This window comes from Brachyhypopomus gauderio, chromosome 1 (assembly GCF_052324685.1).
Source record: "Brachyhypopomus gauderio isolate BG-103 chromosome 1, BGAUD_0.2, whole genome shotgun sequence".
NCBI lineage: Eukaryota > Metazoa > Chordata > Actinopteri > Gymnotiformes > Hypopomidae > Brachyhypopomus > Brachyhypopomus gauderio.
In genome coordinates, this window is record NC_135211.1 from 9,922,518 (window position 1) to 9,948,441 (window position 25,924).

Genomic DNA, 25,924 nt, shown 5'->3' on the forward strand with positions numbered 1-25,924 from the left:
CAATTCTAAAATTCAGAATTTTGATCTTTGTTGTCTGTGTCTACATCATGAAAGTTCTTTTCTGTGAACTCAAATTTATGAATAGTCATAGTTAGGGATGCACCGAAAATTCGGCCACCGAAAATTTTCGGCCGAAATGGCTTAAATTTGCATTTTCGGTTTTCGGCCGAAATACTTTCATCACCGAAACAACACGGCCGAAACGATGTGTTGTGATGACGCAAGCAAAAATCGCCACCTGCACGTGCTTATTTGGATTTTTAAAAAGTTTCAAAAGCAAAAAAGTTTCAGTGATGCAGAAAGCAAAAAAGTTTCAGTGATGCAGAAAGCAAAAAAGTTTCAGTGATGGCGCCAAGGCAAAGGACATTACACCAAAAATTATGGAACTCGTTGCCTTAGACGATCAGCCGTTCTCTGTCGTAGAGGATGTGGGATTTCGTAGGCTAATAGAGCACATTGAGCCCCGTTATGTTTTGCCGAGCAGACGACATTTCTCAGAAGCGTGTTTACCTGAGCTGTTTAATGTTGTTGCAACTCACGTCACGTTTTTATGAGAGAATTTATATTTATCTTTCAGGCCAGTCAGTTATAATAAAATTTTACTCGTATAAAATACATATATTTATCCTCTCTGATAAAAACGGTCTGCAAGCGAGTTAAATTTAATTAGTGGTCGTCAGTTGTCAGCGTTATCGCCGTTAACGGCCCACCACTAATTTTATTTTATAATATGCATTACTGTAATGTCAGTGCTAAATAAATATTTTCAAATCAAATTTTGTAGTTGATTTATTCTTTGAATAGCAATGCCTTGATTTTAGTGAGGTTAGCCATAAATCCAATGTTACTAATAATTGGCATAATGTATTTCGGTGTTTCGGTTTTCGGCTTTCGGCCTTGGTTTCCTCATTTTCGGTTTTCGGTTTCGGCTAAGAATTTTCATTTCGGTGCATCCCTAGTCATAGTTCACTCAGGAACACACTTCTGGAAGGCTGACCTACAAGAACCAAGATTCCCGTAGCCCTCTGACTCCCCTTGTTCCATTCAGCAAGCAGTGGCTCGAACTGGAGGTCCAAAGCAGTGTTCCTACTACTTTGCAGTGCTTTGGATCCAGTTAGACTATATCTGCTTGTCACAGAAACCCATTTGGACATGAAACAAATTTAGGTGCTTTCTGAGTTGCTATGCAGCTCCTTTGCAGCCAGAGGCCTATGTAGTGTGTGTAAAGTGTACGCTGAGGGAATGTCACAGCCAGTGTCTCGTTCTGCCAAGGGGCTGGTGTGGTTTGTGGTTCATCACATGCAAGTAAAGGAATGACCACACAGAGTGACGCATGTAACCCTGTTAATTTCACATGCGTTTTCCACTGAGCTCTTACTAACAATGGCGGAGTAAAAAAAATAAAAGTAACTCCCATTATAATAATAAACCACCATTATAATATTGCTTAGTAAAGGCCCATTCAGCCATGTACAGCAGTAATGTAGGTAAGAACAGATCTCAGGCAGGAATAAGTGAGTCATTTTAGCAGTATAAAAAGACCTGTAATGACATCCTGGTGCATTTACTCATAAAAGCAGTTATGGTTGGCATGTTTACCATTAGTCATGGTGTATGATTGAATGATTACCTCAACACTGACTTGCTCAAAATGTTAAATAAAACATTCACATCTATAACACTACCTTCTATTTAAAGTAGAAAAATGTACCCCCCCCCCCTCCTCTTTACACAGTTGTTGTGTCCAGCAACCTAACAAAAATGCAGGTTGGAGTTTGAGGAATCCCTCCCTCTCTACTCTCCCCCAAATCAGCAATACAACAGTACTGAAAACCCCTCCATGCATGTGTTGCCTTCCTACCACTTTTAGCATGTTCGAAAGTTGATCTTACATGACTGCTATTTAATGCATAGAAAAAACACGGCATTGCTGACCTTACTAGCTACCTACTTTTGGACTTGGAGTTTAAGATAGCTGAGCATGACCAGAATATTCACTTTTTGCTCACCTATCCCATCTTTTCCACTTAAAACTATGAGATACAGATTATGTATTGCTATTTATTACATTATTAAAAATATGAAATACTGCATTGTGTACATTTTTATGGCCTACCTTTTAGACTATTATCATACCATTAAACTTTTAAATCGCAACATCCCTACAAAAAATGAGTTACTACAAATTTTTATAATCAGTGTCAAATTAATTACCTTCAAAACCATGATCTGCACTACATGGTAAAACATAAAATTAATAATTTTAAAATACTGATGAAGTAGATGCCTAGCAAGTGCGTGGACTTGACAAACATATTCAAATAAGACATATGGCTACCTTAAACAGACCCGAGTAGAAGTGGGGACACTGAAGATAGACAACAGGGAAAAACAACCAACAAAAGGTAAATGTTCATGCCAAATTAGTAGGAGAGGAGATGCAAAGTTAGCAGAAAACACTAAGCACCACAGGCAGCCCAGACTCACCTAAACTGTTGTTTTCCTTTAGGCTTTTCTCCTGCAGTTGCTCTAACCTGACTGAAAAACGATAATGAGAAGATGTTGGATGACCAAAGGAAAAGAGGTCTCAACTGAAGAGCTTCAAGCTTTACAGTATGGGTTCAAAGCTGCTACTCTCTCCCTTTACAGTATGGGTTCAAAGCTGCTACTCTACAGTGTGGGTTCAAAGCTGCTACTCTACAGTGTGGGTTCAAAGCTGCTACTCTTTCCCTTTACAGTATGGGTTCAATGCTGCTACTATCTTTTGCAAGGCTGCAGAATAATACTAAAGTGCACAATTAAATACTTCTGCAAGTTCCTTAAATCATGCTGTGGTGGCAGGGTCAGTGTATCCCATGTGGTTTTGAGCTCCTCCCACCAGGTGTTGAAATGTGATTACAGCAAGCATCTGTGTGTGCATCAATGCCCATGTGGGCGCCCACGTGGTCATCCTACCTTGTAGGGCAGCAAGTCTCTCATTGGTGAAGTCATTGTCAGCCTGTAAGGCCTCGATGCGGGCCTGTAGAGCCTGCTCCTTCTCCTCCATCTCCTCGATGCGGAGCTGCAGCTCCTTCTTCTCGTTCTGGCCCTTCTGAGTGAGCTCCTCCTGCCTCCCTTCTGCCAGCTGGAGAAAAAAGGAGATTGGGAGGGGAACAATGTTGACAAACACCGAAGTACTGGGCAGGTGGCTGAGGTCAGATGAAATGTTTTGACGGCGGCTGCTGAGCAACCCGCAAAGTGATATGTTGAAGCGATATGTACTCTGAAGGGAAAAGGCACCATCTAGGCTGTGTATGGAGGAAGGAAGGCCATGCCTTGATCTTGTCAGTAAGGTCCTTGATCTCATTCACGGCGCCATTGTACTTGTTGGCGAGCTCCCTCAGCTCCTCCTGCGTGCGCTCATTCATCTCTTTCAGGTGTGTGCACTCGTCCTCCGTGTTGCTAAGGCTCCTCTGTAGAAACACAACAAGCCAAGTCTTAGTATGTTCTTAAGGTTTTTTATTATGCTAATGATCTCATCATACTGAGGGCGTGATCCTGCACACCTGAGGCACGGTAGAGCTTACCTCAACTTCCGATAGCTTGCGGACCACCTCAATCTTCTCCTGAAGAACTCTCCTCAGGGACTCTTTGGCTCTGGTCTCATAATTCAGTTTGTCTTCTGTTAAGGCAACAAGCTCCTTTCGAATGCCATCTTCGGTTTGGTTCTGGAGGAACAGTTGCACATTGAGGCATTTCAATGAAGAGAAAAAAAAAAAAAAAAAAGACAGCTAAGGTGACACGCACTGTTTAAAATAAATGAACAGGAGCTCTTACTTTCGAGTACGCCTGCAACTGATTCCCCATCACTTCCAACCGAGAAAGTAACCGATCTTCATCAATTAAAGCCTACAGGAAACAATGAGCCTGCTTCATTTCTCATGTATATTCAACCCAATTCACCACATAAGAGCACATAAGATCAAGGGAAAATGAACCACTCTCTAAAGAACCGTAGTCTTAAAATTATACTGTATGCAAGACATACAAATAATGATGTTTACAGAGTGAGCTTGGATCTCAGGTGAGCACTCCGTGTAAGTGCAGAGATTGGAGGACAGGGTCCTACCTGCCAGCTGCTCTCTGAGGCCTCTTGTGTGCTAGCCAGCAGCCGCTGCAGCGTGGCCAACTTCTGCTCCAGCATCTGCTCCCTGTGCAAGGCCTCCTGAAGAGGAGGTAAAGACACCCACAGAAAAAGGCAGAGGAAGAACGGTGTTACAGGATCAAGGATGGCAATGTCACAAGATATGATGTGGCATTACAATTTAAATTTGTATTTATGTAATTTCAGTTTATGTAATTTAATAAGCATTCGAGAGTAAAACATAATTCTTTGCTTTTGTGGAGTAAATTGTGCATCCCTCATAATGGCCACCAGAGGTCAGTGTTGAAGCATACCTGCAGGTACTGGGAGAGTTGAAACAGTTCCTGAGAGTACATACTGGGCGCATTTGCGGCAACCTGCAGGGTACATGGGAATTCAATGTAAAACAATGGCGACCTCAAAACAGACCCGAAGACACTGCAGGCTGGATGTCCTACCAAGTACTTGCCAAACAGCTGTTAAGAGGCCATGCTTTATACAAGAGATTAACATGCATAGTATAGGGAATTTATCATGGTATCAAAAACATGAACCATTTTATAAATGAATTGCAGGAGGAAAATGCTGGCTTGTCTCTATAACACATGAACCTTGCAGCAGCTCAAGCACCCTCTTTAATGTTTATTTGGAGATGACTTAGCTAAGAAAACTTCTATTAAACTGGAAATCAAAGCAAAATATCAAGATCTCAGTGGCTAAACATCCTAATTGATAATCTCTCATTATCTAAAAAAAAAAAAAAAAGCTACCCACAATCATCAGTTTAACAATTGGAACCGTATTGTGAAATCTTTAGCATTGCCAATGATCTGTTTAGACAAATCTCAATAAAAATTAAAATTTTTAGAATTAGAATCTTCGATCAGTTATTTTGTGTTTACATGTCCTCCCTCTTGAATAATGTATTAAAACGGAATATAAATGGGAGAAGCAGAGAAATTACCTCTGTAAAGGTAAACATCTAAATGTAACCATCAACACTAAAACATCCCTGAGATTGATATGTGGTGCACCAACTGGAGATTGCACAGATCATTTGCATGGGAGGAGTGAATTCAACAAATCCAAAACCCTCTGAGAGGGTAGACCCCCAGAGCCATGTTATGGTTGCCTGCTGGACACAGCACAGACAGGCCTATGTTGCCAAGGTCTGAGAAGCCAGGCAAACCACAGACCCAATGAGGTAAGTGACTGGTCAAAGGGGAGCACGAGTTGGTGTAGCTGGCTTCTTGCCCATCACAGACGTTCATTAGGGCCACACTTTCACAACAAGAGCACAGTTTATTACTGGTTTAATTATGAAAACAGTAAACAAATAAAGGCATACAACTAGCATACAGTGTTTGCAAATTCTCTTGTTTAGAGAAGTCTTCATTGCATCAGTTGTTCAGATAAGTGGTCACAACCCAGTAGGTGACTGGCTGCCCAGGGGATGACCCGATTTCAACAAACGACTCTTAAGTACAGCTAGAGGGCGCTGGGGAAAGACTAAAGCCGACTGGTTTGCTTGCTAGCGAGATCAAGATCATGATTTCTAAGATGTGGTACTTTGCAGGTCGAGCTCTGTCCACTGAACCCCTGTCCAACATGCAGGAAAAGGTGGGGGGGGGGGGGGGGGGGGGTGAGGGCATGATGACTGCATTATTTATCTTCACCTGGACCACCCATGGACCACTCCCAAAAATTATGCAAGAATATGTCATGTTATCAGCAGCCTTAGTAAGTTTGACTTAGTAAACTCACACGAGAATGTCTTATCAAGAATTTGTCATTCTTACAAAAGAAAACAAATACTTATATTTTAACACACCATGAGGATAACACTTGGCACAAACATTTAAATGAGCAAAAGCTTGGCAAATTCATTCCATCCATGTGCTGTTGGCAATTTCTTCTTCTAAAAAGTAACAACTTAAACTGGACAACGGCTGGAGTGCAGGCGTGACTCGTGTTCTGATGTGTCTCACAGGCCAACAGCACAGATGTCACACTGAACATTCAACAAAAAGGAAGCACCCTGAGGAGTGAGGAAGGAGAAGCCCAGAGCCTTAATCTTACTGGGATTCACCTTCTCACATATATTTACAGGACACCAAACGTGTAATAAGAAGTACAAACAAAAGAAGAAACCAGCAAAAAAAAAAAAAAAAGAAAAGAGGAACTGTCCCACACTTAACACACCTAAAACATGTACAAAATAATAAGACTGAGCTTACCTTATCAACAGGCAGTGGTAGTGGTGCTTGAATAACACTGAGGAAAGAAGAGGGAATAAAGAGAGAAACTAAATGGATCAACAATGACTGATCGAACCTCACAGGCCAAACCCACGGGAGTTCACGCTCACGCCAGCCAAGCCCGTCCCAGCCCTTGGTTTGCAGGCACACGCAGCGTAAACGGGCCTCACTTTTTCTTTTTTTTTTTTTAGGGTTGATCATTAACAGTGACGCAGCTGCATATGAATGTGGCCGAGGAACCGCAGGGCCGTGAAGCTCCCTCCCAGACAAACAGGCAGAGAGGCGGCTAAGGTGCAAAGTGTACTCGTACTTACGAGTGTACTTAATGTATTTGCTGATTTTCACTTCTACTTAATGCGCCGTGAGCAGAAGTGGTCAACTCTTCTGGATTCTTTACTTTCCAGTCATTTTAATGTTCGCTCAAACTGAAGCACACAAAGGTTCACACTAAAGAGTTTGCAACGGACATATGTCCACAATGCGAAGATACAGGTGTTTTTCCTTAAACATAGAACATAAAATGAGCAAAAGCATTTAAGAAATACACTTGCCATCAAAACTGTATACTGGGGGGGGGGGGATCAATGATGTTCAGGGCTGTGGCAAATATGAAAAAGCAAGCCAGCAATATATTAACTTGATCATCTTCGGAGATTTTCTGCCTTTAACATTGAGAGGATACAGTCATTGTATTCTGATCATGCTACCAGCTGTTACATGAGCAGTTGCACAATCTACAATCCATGCAGCAGTCATTTGACATTAAGGGGACTGGTGGGGTGTAATCTAAAGGCTCGGTGCACCAGCACTCTGCTTCCTACGTCCAAAAGAGGGAGCACTGGGCTCATCAACACAAGAACATGCTCTCAGAGTTTTTTTTTGCATTCCTGTGCAGCCATTCTCACAATTCACCCACGTTACATCCCTTTCACCCATATGAATGGCATGCCACTCTACAATCATTGATTGTAACCACCCTCATCGTACAGCCAAGCAAAGAGATACGCACAGTACCTTCAGCACACACGCTCTGGTGATCACCACTGATAAGTAGTTCCCCAGGAGAGTAGCTATCTGTAAAATCGGGTGATCATCATCGCTTTCAATGCCTTAACCCCGTCGTTTCCTTTTAGTCTAAATGTATTCTGCCATTTTTATTTATTTTCACTCGGTTTGTTTTTAAACAGACGCGCAGCTATTTCTCCATGTCTCCTTCTCGGAGACTCTTGACAAGCGAGGAACAAGCCAGTTTTAGCCCTGCCTCTCCTCAATAGCTAGATAAGGCAGGTTGAGGGGGTTCATGCCTGCTATATCAAAGCAAGGCAAGCCTATCCTCTTCCAAACAAAGCAGTATGACTTAAGCCACTCCCTGTGCTGAGGGTCAAAGATAAACTTCAGCACAAGATGTTTAGATTATTGTACATTTAAAGATATACTCTTAAGCCCCTACTAAACTCACGATAAAACTGGTTATTTTCAGAAAGTTTCAAACCTTTTCTGAAATTGTTACTAAAATTGGGTTTCAAGCAGACATATATAAACTTGGCCACGCAAGCCAATCCGTAATGCTAAGCTAACAGCCAACAGGGCTAATGGTCTGGCGAGCAGTGAACACTTAGGCTTGAAATGAGAATTATGAAAGTGCACGTCAGTGTTTTGACGAGGGTGATAAAATGATAATGGAGCCTAAAGGATAAAGATAAAACGGCCCATACATGACTGATTTTCTTAAGTGACAGAAATGTGGCTAGTTACTTATGTGATGTCCCTGATATTTAAAAACCTGAGCTGTGTGAGGTGCTCTATACAATTAAGGCAGCCTTAAGAGAAAACATTCATATATATTATATGTGAAACAAATGCATAAATTCCTCCAATTTCCCTGCTTTTCACAGAAAATTAGGTATTTCAATTTTCACAACCGTGACTTTGGCAGGGTTCCACACATATGACTTAATAAAGAAGAGCCCAGTTGTCACTTTGCGCAGAACTCAGGCCAGAACGATGGCAGAACCTGATCCCCTAGCTGTGGCTCCCATGTCTAGCACTCTGGAAAATATGCAGCAGAAATCAAGGGAGCAGGTCAGGATGCATTCCAGAAAAAAAACGCAAGACCTACAAGAATCTGCATTGTTCTACATAAATGCACTCACTCCAAGTTGAGTCATCCATGGAGTAGATCAAGATCTATGGGGCTTTCTCTATGTGATAAGGACACCTCACTGATTTCTACTTTTAGCGTCTCAACTTCAGGAAACTGTTAAACTGTTTACATGTTCAGCAGAGCAGCAAATGTGAAGCGTTTTTGTGGAAGACATTGGTAGCTATATTCCGCCACACATTATAACTGTGTATATGCCTAGGCACTCTGTCTACTCTGTGTGAGGGCATGTGTGTACACACAGACACACACAGACATGCGTGCATGCATATCTACTCAGGTTTATGTAAGCCGGTGATGAGTCACAGCAGCAGTTCTTTGCCAAGCCTGAAGCAACACACGCTCTCCGCAATTGTTTGGGGAGGCATCTTAAAGCCACCTGGCCACCATCAGCAGAAGCATGCTGTGTCATGGACTCCCCCAGCAATCATATGTTCACTCATCTTTAGTTACCTCAGACTTTCTGGTTCCCACTGAGGAAGCACTCAACGTTCTTCTTCAGAACAGTTTTGGAATTAGGGGAAGAATTTTTCAGTACTGATTTTATCATGAACAAAAAGGGCTTTATTGAGAGGCTCCCACGCGGATGGCATCCACTGAACCAACTCATTCCAGCACAGGCTGAGCCTCTCAGCACTCAAAATAAACCACGTCAGTCTCGGTATAGCTACAGAGATCCTCAAACTAAATACATGTATTGCCACAGTCAACAACATTAAATGAACATTCTTTGTTTTATGGGTTTGGATGGTTTTTCTGTTTGTTTTTAATACAATACCATTTCAGATAGAATACTACCAGAGGGGTTCGACTTGTAAGCATTTCAAGTCTATTTTGCCACGGTGACAATAAATGGGGACAGGCTCCAAAAGGGAAGAGCATGCCATAAAAAGCCCGTGTTCTGAGCAGACTGGAAACATGTCAACTCTTGGTTTCTAGTTTTCTCAAAATCCGCTCAATTAGAGGACAGCGTGCAGGGCGCAGAGCAAAGATGCAGCAGCAGCCAAGATGAGGTCCAGGCGAAACATCACCTGTCACCAATGTCACCGCGCTCAGCCTCACAGCGCCGTTTCACTTCTCCACTCCCCGATATCCCTCCGCTCTCGAGGGGAAATGACCCAAATCACACAGGAACACACTTGTTCCTCCCCAAGAGCCGTGCCTGTTTTTATGTACACTTTTATATAAAAAGTGGAAAATACCTTTAGCAGATGTTTAGACAGCATGCTAGAACGTTGGCGGACTAGTGAAGAACCACACGGGTGGCGAGGCCTCAATCCTCTAGGCCAGGGGTACTCAAATAGAAATGATGGGGGGCCACAATATATTTTTTTCAATGACTCAAGGGGCCATTTATTGTGACTGTGTATGATAACGTATCATAACAATATAACGTCTAAGCAGGGTTGGCAACTTTTCAAGATCACTTGGAGTGAGATTTGAACCATTGTGGGGTGAACATAAATTCATAAATTGGGGGGTGTGTGTGAACATAAATTGATTTTTTTTTTGGGGGGGGGGGGGGGGGGGGGGGGCATACGTATTTGGGGGCAATCCCCAGCCTCGTCTTGAGATCGTGGTGCGCGATTTCAAAATAAGAGCGGATAGCACGATTGAAAAAATAATCATAAGGAAAAAAAAAAAAAAACTACAAAACAGCTCACGGGCCAGAAATAGATGTCCGGTGGGCCTAAAAAGGCCCGCGGGCCGCTATTTGAGTATGGGGGCTCTATGCTCTCAAGCCCCTCAACCAATCTCGCAACAAATAACCACAAAAAAAAAAACCACCACACAGTGATCACGTGTGCAGTCACCCACCCCTTACACTGCAAGGCGTGCATTGAAGTGCACACACTCACAATCAAGAGGAGCCGCGGCTGGCGTCTCGCCCTGACTGGACACACTCCAGGTTGGAGCTCTCCGCAACAGCGTGTGGCATCTATAAATACCTCAATTAACACAGACCCAGCCTGGGAGACGAGCGCGAGAGCATCGGCAACGCGAGAGCTCCCGTTTGGAAGCCTGCTGCAGCTTCTGGACACAATGTGTGTCCGGTCTCTCTGAATGACGTTCCTGTGGGTGTGTGGCACAGAGCAGCGAGCCCACAGTGAGATGGGAAGGAGCGTGAGGCTGAGGAAGAAGTCAGCTTGAGACTAGGCTCAAGTGAATGTGCAAGGTCACAGTAAAGAAGGGATGAAAGAAAAATAGACCAGCACAATATGAACAAATCAATTGCTGCATCTCAAACACAAACCTATCGTTTTCTGTAAAACCAGCTTACACTTTTCTTACAAAACATTTGACACTCACCATCCATTTACAGTGGCATAGACATCTCAGGGCAAAGCTAGCTCAGGCACAGTTAAGACCTGAATCTCTCCTAGAAGGAGAGGGGTCACCTGAGAACCATAAAAGCAATGTGTAAAAGTAAACATTAACAACGCTTCCAAATAAAGAAACAACGCGTTGTTATTTTTTAAGGGTTGCTTTTGGGGGTTTTCTGCTGGGGGGGAGGTCACTTCACTGCACTTGAAAGACGGACCTACAAGGTTACACATTAATTTAGCTGTGTTCACTGCCAAGTGTTGGACTAAATGGGGAGAGCATCTAAAGCTGGCTGCTGGGTCAGAATTAGCATGGATGCCAGTGTACAGTACATAGTGCATTTCCACAGGCCTTGCCAAGGCTGGAGGCCAGAGGCACAGCCCAAGGAAGCCTAGCTCAGCCTGGGTCTGAACCCTGGGAACAGAGTCCTGTGTCCCTTTAGTACACCGTCAGGATATCTCTCTCATCACAAAACAAACAGAACTCGGTGCAAAGTATTGAGACACAAAGTCAAACAGAACGCAAGGGCGAGATTTCGTCTTTTTTCCACCTGGAAAATTTGACAGACATTTATAAACAGTTATTCATTGTGCAATTAATGCTTAGTACTAAAATTGGGATGTGTTTTATTTTTAATAAAACACAATTGTCTACAAAATCATTGCAATATACTGAAAAACAATATTCTTATTCAAAACAATTGAGTGATATCTCGTGGACCCCTTATATCAAATTGTATATTGTAAAATATACAATTAATGAGATGCAGCTTCTACAAACTATTAATTAATAATGACCTACATCTAATGGTGTACACACACAGGTTTGAAAGGGAAAAAATATACTTCATAGGGTTAACAGCACAATTATCAGCAGAACCTCAAGCTGATTTACATGAAAATGCACATTTACATGAACAATCTGAGCATCGTTTTGTAGATATTTGGAGATACATGCCTATTCTCCACATATTCAACAACCTATCATGATCTTAAACTCAATTAAATTCATAAATATCACAACTATTTAGCATTTTATTCCTGTCTTGTTGAGTAACCTATCCAATTAAGCAGAATCAAACAGAATGGCATGAACAATGGTAAATTGTTTAATTAAATCTCGGTCACTATCAGCAGGCTGAGCTGCACTTCAGAGGAAGGCGGCGTTGAGGGGACTCGCATGCAGTGCACCATGTGGTGATGTATGACCATTAGGGCTGAACGATTAATTGCATTTGCAATAATCTCGCGATATTTGAAAACGCAATTCTCTAATCGCACAGGCTGCGATTTAAACTGGTCACGTGACTTGGGAGCGAGCCGAGGACGAACGGAGCAAACTCGAGCAGGAGGCAGGGAGGTGGAGAAGTGAAGTTAACACAGCGCACTTTAACTTGTTGCACAATGGCTTCAGGCTCGACAGAAGCTGACACAACTGAAAGTCTAATACCAAAGAGGGGCAGCACATAAGTTGTGTGAAATTACTTTGGCTTTTAAAAAGATGCTGCTCAACGTCAGGTACTGTGTAAAACGTGCCTTGCTACTGTTACTACGACGCGAGGTAACACTACAAACCTTCTTCAGCATTTAAAAAACACCACAAAGCCTCGTATGATATTTGTAAGGCTAAAATGCCAACGACCAGTGCTGCATCTTCAAATACGCAAAAGTGTTTCTCTGCGCTTATACAGGTTTAGTATGCGGTGAGCAGCGAAATACCGTAAAATCACGCATATAGGCGCAATAGGATTTAAAGCGCGGATGAATCGCAAAAGCGCGGATAGCTTGACCGCGGTCCAGCAGACAGGGTTCACTAACCGAACCGTTTGAAAGTGTATCTCCTTATTGATGTAATTCGAAGCAGCACGCTGAAATAACTCGGGCAGTAACGGAGTTCATAGTGAAAGACATGATGTCCGTTAATATAGTGAACAAGCCCGGCTCCATGGCTTTGTTAAACACACTGGATGTGCGCTACCAAATGCCCTCACCCACATATTTTAGCCAGGTTGCTATACCTGCAGGGCTGCCAACTCTCACGCATTGAGCGTCTTAGATAAAAAAAAGTTACTAGTTCGCTCTGGCGCCAACCACAGGCGATCGATCGATCACAATATAATAATAATACTTAAATTTAGTCAATTTTACACCCCCCCCCCCCAACAACAAATTACGTTCGCCACCTCCTCCAGGTTCAAGTATCACTCCAAGCGATCTTGAAAAGTTGGCAACCCTGTATCTGAGCTGTATAAAAAAAATGCCGAAACAGTTTCCTGAAAACAGTGGGAAAAAATCGCGATTTTAAATCGCAATCGCAATTTATAGATAAAAAATTGCAATTAGATTATTTTCCAAAATCGTTCAGCCCTAATGACCATCACATTTGTAGGCCATAAACAAAAAAAGCTGCCCCAGAATGTCTCAAGGCCAGTACTAGGAACATGAAGGTAAGGGTAAAGCCCTAAGCCAAGTGTCAACTGTTGTTGGGGGGAAGCACTTTGTGTGCTGAGGTATTGTGGTACTGAGGTGAGATGAGTGATCCGAAAACAGCTCTTACTCTGATCGGCGCCGAGCTTCCATGCCATCTGGTAGGAAGAGCTTGATGGTTGACACTATACAACCATGAGTGACTACAGACAAAAAGAAAGCAGGAAAACAAAGTTAGGACAACAAGTTCGTCATCTGTACTACAAGCACTCAAGTACAGATGTATTTGACATCGACCAACAGCACCCCACAGTTTACTTACATCACAATTTATTATGCAAAATAAATATTATTCTGGTGAATGGTGTAGTGGAAAAGTTGATTTGAGGCACTCCCTTGTATAAGCTGCCCAAGTATGAAGCTGACAATATCTAGTCTAACAGCTTCACAAGCCAAGTTTCTTTAGCTACAACACACCTACATGGCACGTAGCTGCCAACACAACCTCGAACAATCAGTGTTCCCATTTTAGTAACGAGGCTCAAAATTCCATAACACCCAGAAGCCCAACACAAAGTTACAGCGAAGAATGAAGCCAAAAAACAGCAACACAGACTCACTTCAAACAAAAAAAAATCTTAATTCACCACTCTGATGAGCTTAGAACCTGAAGCTGGTCTTCTTACAGCTTTTCTCCAACTCTGACCATGTTCTCACTGATCCTGTCTGCTGCAGCAGCATTTTTTCTTAATACGTTCTGCATGACCGAGTTACTTTGCATTCATATCTGATGGTAAAGGCTTCACTTCAGCTGCCATCATTACAACACCTTCAGGGCAGCTATCAAAGTGCTCTAGGGTTTCGAAACCAACATTCTGCCAGCAGGCTTACATCATGCAGCCAGAAAGCCATTTCAAATATTTCGCCATCCTCCTAACAGAGCATCTTCATTTCACGCGCACCAACACAGCGCACAAACAAGCACAACCACAGAAAAGCATGCTTACACACACACACACACACACACACACACACACACACACACACACACACACACACACACACACACAATCGTGCGCACACCCATACAGAGATGCGTGTGCGTGAATGTAAACACACTAGGGTTGTCCCGATCCGATATTTGGATCGGATCGGCCGCAGATATTAGCAAAAAATGCGTATCGATATCGGATCGGCAGACACGAGAAAATGCCGATCCAGACTCCCGATCCAGTTTTTTTAAGTCCGATCCCGGTTTTCCTGCGCACCCATTTAGATAATCCATTCCAGTTTTTGCTAGTGAGAGTAAAATCCGGTCCGCATTTTCCAGCACACCTTCAGCACACGAGCGTAGTTTCTGCCCCAATTTAGCTCCGTGGCATCTCGGACCGCCGTGTTAATTTGAAGTTATCGGTCAGTTGTGTGGGATTATTTTACCTTAAAGGATGACAAAGACGAAGAGGTAGAGTGCAATATATGCCACAGTAAAGTCAAGCGTTGTGGTAAGGCTGTAAGAACTTTTAATACCACCAATCTAATCAAGCATTTAGCGAAATACCACCATAAACAACATGACGAGTTTCTAATGAAAACCGAAGACAAGAAGAAAGGTCCTACACAACTAACACTGGCAGAAACGTTTGAATTGAAGGGAGTGTAGCCTATAGATGGGGATGGAGCAGCAAAGTGTGGAGTAGAAGGCATTTTGCTTTTAATTTGTTTACGATATGTGCACGGATTTTTTTTTAAGCTTTGGTTTACACTTGTTCAAGAGCACTGATGATGTTAATGTTAATAATAGACTATTTTCCACTCAGGTTGTGTGTTTTTTTTTTTTATATAATTTACAATATTATTTGCACTTGTGGCTTTTTAATCCTTGGTTTACTGATGCTATTTCTGTTTGTTATTTAATATTTTGTCTATTTTGAGTTTATTAATTGCTAAATAAACAGGTCAGTTTCTCCTTACCAACCATTGTGTATTATTCAAACACACCTAATTCAGCTGGCTACTTGTTATCAAGAGTAAAACACTTTTCAACATGAGTTTGACAACAAAGTAAGTTGGCTAAATAACTTTAAACTTTAATACATGCTCGGATAGGCCGGTATCGGCCGATATCGGTATCGGATCGGAAGTGCAAATAAATATCGGTATCGGATCGGAAGTTCAAAAAGCTGGATCGGGACATCCCTAAAACACACACAATCATGTCCAGAGGCATGCAAGCTAGGCCTACATGATGAAGAAAATGTGAAATGTGCGATAACATTGTACAACACTAGGATGATGTGACTTGCAATAAAAAAACTGGATAATGTCACTTCTGCACACACTACTTCATGCATATGAAAACACTTACACCTACATTAAACATATATAAACATACTTGTATGCATGTGTGTATACACTACAAACATTTGTGCATGATAACTTACACATGCATATATAGTACTTAATTATGCTTGTATGCATATATTGCCAAATGTGCAGGTTTCAAAAAACAAATAAATAAACTTGGCGTGCCTAGAAGTCATTTGATTTTGATGGTAGATATGCAACATGTATATAGCATGCTTGGAAAGATAATAAGTAGACAACATTTGGAGGACACTGAGAAGCATTCGATAACAACATTCTGCACCACTGTGCTGTCTTAGTCAAACAGTCCAGTAGATGAATTCCACAAAGTAAATGATTACCAATTTAATGTCAATATCCCAAACACCACTTAATATGATCTTTCTTCATCTTAAAATAACAAGCATGCTTTGTACATGTTAAATATCTTCCTTTCTGTTAAAATTAAATGTTTTCTGGGTGCACTGAAAATTCATCAACACAAGCTGCCACACATTAGATAGAAGCATAATTAAACTCAAAGGTTTGCATACTAGTGAATGAATGTACATACTGAATGTACAGTTACAATGCTTAAATCCATTGTGTGCAGGACCTTCACATACACACTCAGGGCGCGGTGTTGATGAACGCGGTCATACCTTTGCGGGTGTTCTCAGTCACGTCCACTCCGAACTGGATGATGTCACCTGAGAGCACTTCACATGGGGGACTCTCCTCAGAACCCCGACTCAGACGCTGGCTGTTTATGAAGGTGCCATTGCTGCTCTTAGTGTCCTGGAGATAGAACTGTGGAAAGTAGCGAGGGGGAAAAAGTTAGGGACAAGCCAGCATGGGGAACGAGGAAGTGCTTGAGCCTTGAACCAAGCCATGATCAGGAAGTACATGGACTGCAGGCCCACCACGGTTAGTCTCAGCACTACACCTTACTACACAGGGAGCCAGGATGTACACTTGAGGCCTTGAGTGCCATCTTTGGGAACCGTTAAAGTTACTGTGCTTATTTGCTTTCATTATACCTTCAGTACAATAGCAGAGTGCTCCAGTTCAGTTCCTACCCTGCCAAGTAACATTTGCCAGTGTTGGAGCCTCAGCATGACTGGACTTGGCTCACCCGCCCGCTAGCCCCAGACAACGGCCATCCCACAGAAGGGCCAAATACAGCTTTACCTCCCAACCATCAGCCTCACAGCCACCCTCTGATACACGAGGGCCATTCAATGGCGGAAACATCGCCCCCAACATAAGCGCTGCCTCTTACAGCCCTGCAGTGTGTTGGCACACGGGCAGAGCTGCTACTCGGCCCTGGTGAGGGCAGTGCTGCTTCAGCATCTGGAGTGGAGTGGTTTATTTACACAGCAGAGGCTGCAGGTTTCAGTTTTATTTTTAATACTTGAATCCCACACTATTAACTAACAAGATAATGTTAATTATTGATTTTACTGTTAAGCTTGTGGTCATTTCAAATGTGGTTTTTCCCTTCCACATAAAGTGCACAGTGCATAGTTAATGATTTCCAAGTTACATTTCACATTTCTTGCATAGTCTGGTCAACAGCATTGAACACATCACTAAAATAAATGAGCACAACTTCATTTTCAGTATTATCTTTTCATTTTAAAGCAAAAACCTACTGGACAACACAACTTGACTTACCAGCATAAAAAATGTCAGAGTAAATAGTTTTTGTAATAATCATTTTGGCTGCCGAATATTCGGTGCATCTCCAACTTAACATTGGGGCTAATATGTTAAGCAAGCAACCTGTTGATAATAAATTTGAGATACTGCATGTGCATAACAGTCATTATATTTAGAATCTGAAGCATCGCATGAGGTCTGTTCTACAATCTCACTAAAATAGGTACATACTGCTCAATACCCGCTACACGCCCCACAGCCAAGCATTTTTAATTAAAACTACTTTTCTCACAAGAAAAATGGACCCAGAAAATGCACTCTGTACTGTGAGGGCAAAGAGTGTATAGCTACCGCCTCATTATTTGAACACCATTACAGGAATGCAATGAAACCAGCCAATCAGCTAGAGTTCAGAACGTAAGCTGAAGGAGGGGGCAGCACTACATCAGGAGTTCTGGTGAGGCCTCAGCCACCGCTTCAGCTGAACCTGTGTTTCATTAACAGCTCAGAGGCATTCCACGCAATTTTGGTTAGACAGCAAAATTGTGGAAGCTCACAAAGCTGAATGTAAACTACACATAACCTACTTTTCAAGCACTAGGAACTAAGATGTCAAATGTATGCAGCCAAATGACTATGGCCTGATATCTGCCAGCATTTTTATGCTAGCTAGCATTTGGGGACTTCTAGAGTCAGTAATCTAATTAACCTAGATTTCTGTTCATAATACTACAATAAATTAGCCCTCACATCTCGTCAAATTTCTAGGAATTTTGTACCCTAAATTTATTTATACAAAATTACAAAAAAGTGTAGGTTACTGTACTGAAAAAATGAATATTGAAGACTAGACAAGAGTCATGCACCTACGTGTTCAATTATATTTCCCTGTTTTATGTCACAGAGACACATGTTAAAATAAACATATCTATATAAGTAGTTATGTCTTATTGGAGTGCCAGCCAGAACAATATTGGCAGTGCTGAATAGCCAACTAAACAAAAGGACAACCAAAACGCAAGTTTGTTGAAATTAACACACTTAAAAATGCAAGTCACAGCACACTGCATGAACCGCAGAGTTCATCACTAAGGAAATTTAAGCAAAAGAAACTGGAAAAAGGAAAAAGCTCTGGTTTAAGTTAGTTCACTACTGTTTAACAATCACAAACTGTGAAACAGCTTAGCATGTACAGATATGCTACTTCTGCAGAAGACAACTGGTGAAAACGGTTGTGAAGTCCACCACTAACTAGTGCTTTTCAGCAGCGCTAGCATACTTGGGGGAAAATAAAGTTATTGTACTCTGCAGAATCATTTCAAATGCTGAATTTAAAACAGGCTACGTCTGGCTATGGGTTACATCTGACCATTCAAGTTCTTATACAGGCTGTATTCTATTATACCTATATGTATGTGGGTAGAGCACATTTCTATGATTTTCTCACATCATGTTTGCCCAATGATCTGGAGTTTGCAGATTTGAACCCTGATGACATCCATCCATGGTTATGAGAGCAAGAGAGTCAATCTAGTTCTTGTCTCCTGAAGGGGAATTATGGCATTACTCACTGGCCTGTCTATTACAGCTGCAGGTGAAAATTGTGGATATTTGTGTCTGGCGCACTTTGCTTCAGCATTGTGAAGTCACTGACAATACCTACAACAAATGGAAAATGCTGATACTGAACACAAGCTAGCATTACAGATGTAATGACACATCATGAAACAAAAATGAAGCAGTGTGTGTCGTGGAGGTGGATTCTGCTTATAATGCAATGTAACTAGGGATGCAAATGATTAATCGACTTTCGATTAATTGTCGATTAAGACGTTACTCGATCAAAATGTATTAATCACGATTAATCATTAGAGAGCGCTCCTGTATTAACTTGAACAGAGCGTAAGAACGAGAGGTGAACACGTGTCGCGAAAGACCAGAGTGGAAAACAAAATGAAGCGGGCGAAAAGACGTGCGGTGTGGGACCATTTTGAAGCGTGTTCGGGAAACGAGGCAGAAACTGCGTAATCCAGAAAATCCCAAGGAGGGAAACTTTATTTTCCATGCAACTCAAACAATAGCACTGTTCTCTTCCCCTCGCCTGGCGCGCGCAGGCGCCGCTCTCCCAGTGTCACTTAAAGGGCCAAGTGCCTGTCTGTTAGGGAACTCGCTGCGAGGAGTAGTAGTCGCTACAATTTCAACTAGGGATGCAAATGATTAATCGACTTTCGATTAATTGTCGATCAAGAGGTTAGTCGATCAAAATGTATTAATCACGATTAATCGTTTTAGCGTGCTACTGTAGTAACTTGAACAGAGTGTAAGAACGAGAAGTGAACACGTGTCGCGAAAGACCAGAGTGGCAAACAAAATGAAGCGGGCGAAAAGACGTGCGGTGTGGGACCATTTTGAAGCGGGTTCGGGAAACAAGACAGAAACTGCGTAATCCAGAAAATCCCGATGAGGGAAACTTTATTTTCCACGCAACTCAAACAATAGCACCGTTCTCTCTCCGCTCCCCCAGTGTCACTTAAAGGACCAAGTGCCTGTCTGTTAGGGAATTCGCTGCGAGGAGTAGTAGTCGCTACAATTTCAACATTGTTAATTTAGGCAAAGAAGTCAAATATTCTCTGTGTAATGCGGTATTGAAGTATAACAGTTCCACTAGCTCACTCAATTATCATTTGAACACCGTGCAGCTGTCCTGCATATCACCACTGCACCTGGTCAACCTAAAATCACAGCTACACTGGGAAGGCGAGCGTTTTTGAAGCTCGCTACGAATAAAGAAGAGTGAGCTAAAAACAAAGCTAGCTACTGCTGTAGCCCTTACAACAGATTGTTGGACGGCTCTAACAGAAAGTTACATTACCGTGACGTGCCACTACACTGACGAGAACTGGCAGCTAAAATCTGCAGTGCTGATTACGACGAACATGTCGGATAGACACACCGCTGACAGTTTAACTGACAAGCTCAATGATGTTGTGGAAACTTGGGCACTCTCCGGTCGCGTTACAGCATGTGTTCACTACAAAGCTAGAAACATTGTCCAAACATGGGCTCAATAATATTCTGTTTGGCTCTCTATTTAATTTCTTCTTTTTTTTAAACATTTTTTTTAATGTCTAATGTTTCAAATTGAACTGAGCCAGTCCTTAATTTATTCCTTTTTTAAAATGAATTATTTTGTTATACCATAAAAATTTCCTCATGCATAATTACTTGAGCAATATATAATATAATACAATATAATTATCATAATATAATATATACTTTTTGAACAAAGTGTTTTAACTACACTGCTCAAAAAAATAAAGGGAACACTTAAACAACACAATGTAACTCCAGGTCATCCACACTTCGTGTTCAGATAGGAAGCAACACTGATTGTGTGCAAATGGAACAGACAACAGGTAGAAATGAGAGATTTTCAACTGATTTCAAAGATTTTTATTAATTGAGATCTAGGATGTGTTATTTTAGTGTTCCCTTAATTTTTTTGAGCAGTATATTTAGCTGATATTTTTAAAAGCCCTATTGAAACACTGAAATTCAGGTGAAAAACGCCGCTTATCGATTAATCGAAAGTCGATCGATAAGATCAGTCAACTAACGATTAATGAATTAATCGATAATTTGCATCCCTAAATGTAACAATTGCATTTCTTGAACACCAGGGGAGTATCAACATTTTGGGAAATTGTTTCCTCGATCCTTTTTGGTTAGGGGTATTAGTATTCATATATGTATTTGAAACATCTGAATCACGTAGGGTTTCTGAGAAACAGGCAACTAAGCATTACCTATTGTTAATTATCTATTGGTGTACACTAGCTTTTAAGCACCACCAACAGGAAGCAATTTTTTTAATGTTTTGCCACAGATTTTCACTTGTTACCGTCTGATGCCTCACGTATAAGAGTCCAACAAAAGTCAACCAGCATATATAGACTCCACTTCCCATGGTACCACTTCTCCATCTCCCCAATGTCTTGGTCGAGCCATTTGCATTGTTTGTTACTGATAGGTCCAAGAGTCAACAAAATCTGTACACAGTCATACATTTTTCATATGAACTGCATGTCCAATGGGTTTGGATGTGTAGACATTCTGTTTGCAGTGTGCAGCAAAACAGCCTTTAAACTTAAGACAGAGGAGTCAGTAAACAGACTGTTTACACTACAGAAAGTTTATCAAATTTGTAATATAACACTTACAAATCAAAGCTGTCAAGATTACAGAAACTGTTCTGTATGTAAAAACAAGTAGCAATAAATAAATAAATAAATAAAATAAAAAAACAGATAACATATGTCCCGCTAAGTCATAGGTTTGATGCAGAAGTTAGCATTAACTTAGCTGAGAAAACAAGGTGTATTTTGGACGTAAAATCTGTCTGTCGGGTTCTAAGTGTGAGCCTCTGCATTTACGTTTACCCTATAAAAAACACTACACTATAAAAATGGGCACACGATTAGTTAGCACGAAAAACACGCATTACCGTTGCTGAAAACACAACTCTGCAAGATATCGCCTTTGTGATTGCCAGTTAATGTTAAGTGAATACTGCAGCGAGTAATGAACATAATTAGGTGAGTTAGTTAAGATATCTAACCTAACTAGAGCTTACTAATACTGAAATATTGAAAATGGACATTGAAAGTGCCATACAAATGCATGAATTCCACCTTGTAACTTCGCCCGCACAAAAATCGAGTGGTGCATGACCTCGTGACGCGACCGCACGCGGGGCCAACGCGCATGGGCGGAGCAACCGCAATTTTGTCATTTTGCCGCACGTACCCATCAAGTATACCTTATGAAGCTCAAGTGTTCAGTGAAGACAGACAGCAGAGTAAAAGGCGGGACGCGACCGGAGCATGCACAGTTTTCTCATAAGACAGCTTAATCGCTTGATCCGGTGACAGCACCAGCTAACGTATCGAAGTAAAAGTATTAAACTAATGGAAGTTAGACTAAACTAAAAGTGGAAGTAGGAGAAAGAAAATACTCTAGTAAAGTACAGATACAGCATTTTAGTACTCAAGTACAGTAGTGAAGTAGTTCTACTTCGTTACTATACATCTCTGGACACTGGACTCCGTGGTCTCACTGGTTGGGGCAAGGTTTGGATATTCAGTGTAATTCCTGATACATTCGTCACAGAAGTAACAGTAAATCACATCTACTCCGTCCATATCATCGGGGTGGTAAAGGGCATGGATGGTGCCTTCAAGCCAAGATCGCAGAAGCAGCACAACTTGCGCAACATGTATGAATATGAATATATATATGAATGTCTTATCCTGATCTTCTATTTGTATCAGAAGTACAGCTCATACACCTTAATTAGTGCAGTAAAGTTCCTTTCCTGTGCCTTCAGGGTGAATTCACCACATACGAAACACAGCTATTACACAACATTGCCGCAACATTTTACAAGCATGTGGACGCAAAGGTTTTAACGCATTATTGAATAAAAAACATTTGATACTCTGACGTAGAACTCATCAGTGCTGCTGAAATTAGGTTACATTGTCATGGCAACGGTCATAGGCGAGGTCAGGTTTGCCGGAGCATGTGCAAACAAGTTGCTGCATGATCAGACGGACCCATTTAATTTCTCAAAAACTCTACACGACAGGTATTGCCATGAAGATTACAGGAACGGCATTGAAATCATCCTATCTGGCACACCAAGAATTATAAAGGAAACAAAAACCTTGTAAACCAGGGTTTTATCCACACAAGCACATCACACGTCATGCTCCCATACACCACAGTATCTATCCTCCTTAATGACTTTACAGCTTCTTCTGTTCTACAATAGAAACTGGTGAATTAAAGATAGAGGTTGCTCCATCTTTTAAATCAGACATGTAGCAACATTTTTGGCTTCCCCGTTTCCTGAAACAAGGTAGCTGAGAAGCCTAAAAGAATGTTCAAATATTGCAGGACAACCATGGCCTATACCAATGACAAACAACAAATATGATGAAGCATTTACAGTGCAAACAATGAAAAGCTTCAGACACTGCCTATGAGGGGGAAAAAAGTGCTCAAAGGCCAGACAGCTGTACAGAGTGCCTTTATAGCTTCACTTATTCAGACTAGTACAAGCCCAAGAAATAACCAAACACAGTGGTAACACTCTTATTGAAAAAGGAACATGAGGTCATTTTCTGTAGTTGATGATGGATTTCAGCTTCTAGTTAACACAGAGCCCAAGAACAGCATTCAATCACATCTGAACTTCAGTTCAGGCATGAAAATGGGTCAGGGGTTAAAAAGGTGAGAAGACCGGGGGGCGGGGCATGTGACGTCATGGGGATACGGCGACGGGGCGTTGACATGTGACGTCATGGGTATACGGCGCCGGGGGGTGGCTGCCGGTGTACGGGGATACAGCGACAGGTGATGCCAAATATTACGGAGCCCGTAAGGTGACATCATGTAAAAAATATAATAACGCGTGCGAACGACTTACTAAGGCGTGCGAACGACTTACTAACGCGTGCGAATGAGATAATTAACGCGTGCGAACGAGATAATTAAGTATACCTTTATATAAAGCCAGGTTTACCTTCCTTGGGCAGTCAGTTCGCGAACATCCCTGGGATCTCCTTGCTTTGCTGTGAAAAAGATAAACTTTGTTGCCGCGTGTGAAAGGCGACATTAGTATCTCGTTCCCACGCGTTAATAAGTCGTGGCCACGCGTTATTAATTTTTTTACATGATGTCACCTTACGGGCTTCGTAAAATGTAGTTTTTTTTGACTGTCATGTCAATGGATTCAATGTATGGAGCCAGATCCGCCATTCCAGATGGCTCAGTCAAAACCATTACGTCTTAATGAACCAATAAATACATCAGCGGCGAAAATGAGTGTAAAAATACCAGGTTCACGTGTTTTTATTTTCTAACATGGGCTAAAGCACAGGGTAGACTTAAACGACAAGCGTTTACAACTTCATCTTCAACCTTTTCAGCCCTGGCGCGAAGGTCCTCACCCGTCCCTCGATTCACCAGTTACAACTACAGACACACTAGAAAAAAAATCTTGATTCTTATTTTATGTCACCGTTAACTACACGGGGTTGACACGAACTTAATAGGCCTATCTATCTACCTATTTATCACAAGAGCTTGTGGCTAGATCTGACAGTGTTCAACGCTGTAGCGAACGGCAGTAACTTTGTTTTATCGCAAAATATGAAAACTATTGAAACCATTAATAACCCAATTAAATCCACAGGGAAATGTACGATCTGGTAAATGTAGTGGTAAATGTACGATCTGGTAAATGTAGTGGTAAATGTACGCTCTTCTGCCTTGTCCCCGGTGCAGCACTAGGTCCTGCTTCTCGTCCCGCTTAGCAGTAAATGAACATGAATGAAGAACGTTCGTATGATTGAAACGCAATTTGGCCTCTATGAAGGTTCTGGGCGGAAACTGCTGGCCACTGTCATTGAAATTGCCGATTTCGGAAGTGCTCTGTTTGCTTATTAAATCTCCCGACACCCCTCCCCCCGCCCCCCCAAACAAAAAACTCATCGGATCTACACGATTCACGTAGGTCACCCTTTTCAACTTCAAAACGGCGAATTTCGACGAAAGGTGACAGATTTTCATGCCTGTCAGTTGCATTGTTTAACAGCCCTGTACAATGAAACAAAAGCAAAGGTGACGCTAACTTTGAAAGAGGCAGACCGTATAGCTATAACAGACGGTCGCACTTCGAGGGCTACCCCAAGCGATATCACTAGAACAGCACATGACCACCGCAGAGTGGGAAATGGCCAGCTTCTTACTCCAAACCCACCCTATTTTCAAATCGCACACCAGTCTAAAGAGGTAATAATATTACTATTGTTATGGACAATGCACGCAAGATAGAGGTAGCAGTGAAAGTGGCTGGGATAGCTCCACAAATTAATTGTTTGCCAACATTTTAAATCTTACATGTGCACCACTTCAGTCAATTGCTGGGTCAAGTGAGATGCAGAGCCACCTTCTTCCACAGAGGTGCCACAGCCACCACTGTTCTCATTCTAAAAAGAAACAGCTACAGATCCCACCGCATAAACTCACCATGGATTTGATACGCCGGAATAGCTCGCTAGAAATGCTATTGTGATTACAGAAATGTGTAGAAATGCCTGTGAAATTGATGCTCTGTATGGAAACCAAGTGTCGCTCATGATGCAACTTAAGTACACTTGGAGTATGTCACTTAAGAGTATGGAGCCCAGCAAGGAAAACTGCTAATGTAGCTAATATTAAGAGAGCTACACTGAAAGGACACTGGGGGACAATTATCTGCTAGAGAGCTTGGCATTAGATCCCAAATTTCAAGCTCTACCCCATCTACTCCACAAGAGGAGTACATTTTTCTTTCTAAAAAGAGGTAGCTGTTTAATTTTCAGTTCTCTGTGCATACTTATTTGAACTCAAGATAAAAAACTTTGATGTATATTCTCTAATACACCAAAACAAACAGGATAACCCTGCATTTATTATTTATTTAAATTACTTACTTTAGTTGAAGCTGGGTTTCACCTTTGTATATGTGAAAATGAGACTGCCTTGAAGATGCCTTTCCATCTCCACCCCTAACCCAGGT

General features: G+C 41.7%; 1 protein-coding gene across 7 annotated transcripts in view; it reads right to left on the reverse strand.

Moving 5' to 3' along the window:
- slmapa (sarcolemma associated protein a) overlaps positions 1-25,924 on the reverse strand; it is an 89,232-nt gene that overhangs the window by 44,184 nt on the left and 19,124 nt on the right. For 5 of the 7 annotated variants that reach the window (XM_076988683.1, XM_076988782.1, XM_076988774.1 and 2 more), the window contains 10 exons: positions 16,299-16,446; positions 13,424-13,496; positions 6,361-6,397; positions 4,438-4,500; positions 4,109-4,204; positions 3,817-3,888; positions 3,567-3,707; positions 3,315-3,452; positions 2,956-3,124; positions 2,488-2,538 (listed from right to left, as the gene is read on the reverse strand). In XM_076988683.1, the coding sequence (XP_076844798.1) occupies positions 2,488-2,538; positions 2,956-3,124; positions 3,315-3,452; positions 3,567-3,707; positions 3,817-3,888; positions 4,109-4,204; positions 4,438-4,500; positions 6,361-6,397; positions 13,424-13,496; positions 16,299-16,446 (988 nt within the window). Of the gene's footprint in view, positions 1-2,487; positions 2,539-2,955; positions 3,125-3,314; positions 3,453-3,566; positions 3,708-3,816; positions 3,889-4,108; positions 4,205-4,437; positions 4,501-6,360; positions 6,398-7,395; positions 7,596-13,423; positions 13,497-16,298; positions 16,447-25,924 lie in introns of those variants that run through there. The other 2 variants (XM_076988790.1, XM_076988799.1) reach the window with 2 other exon arrangements.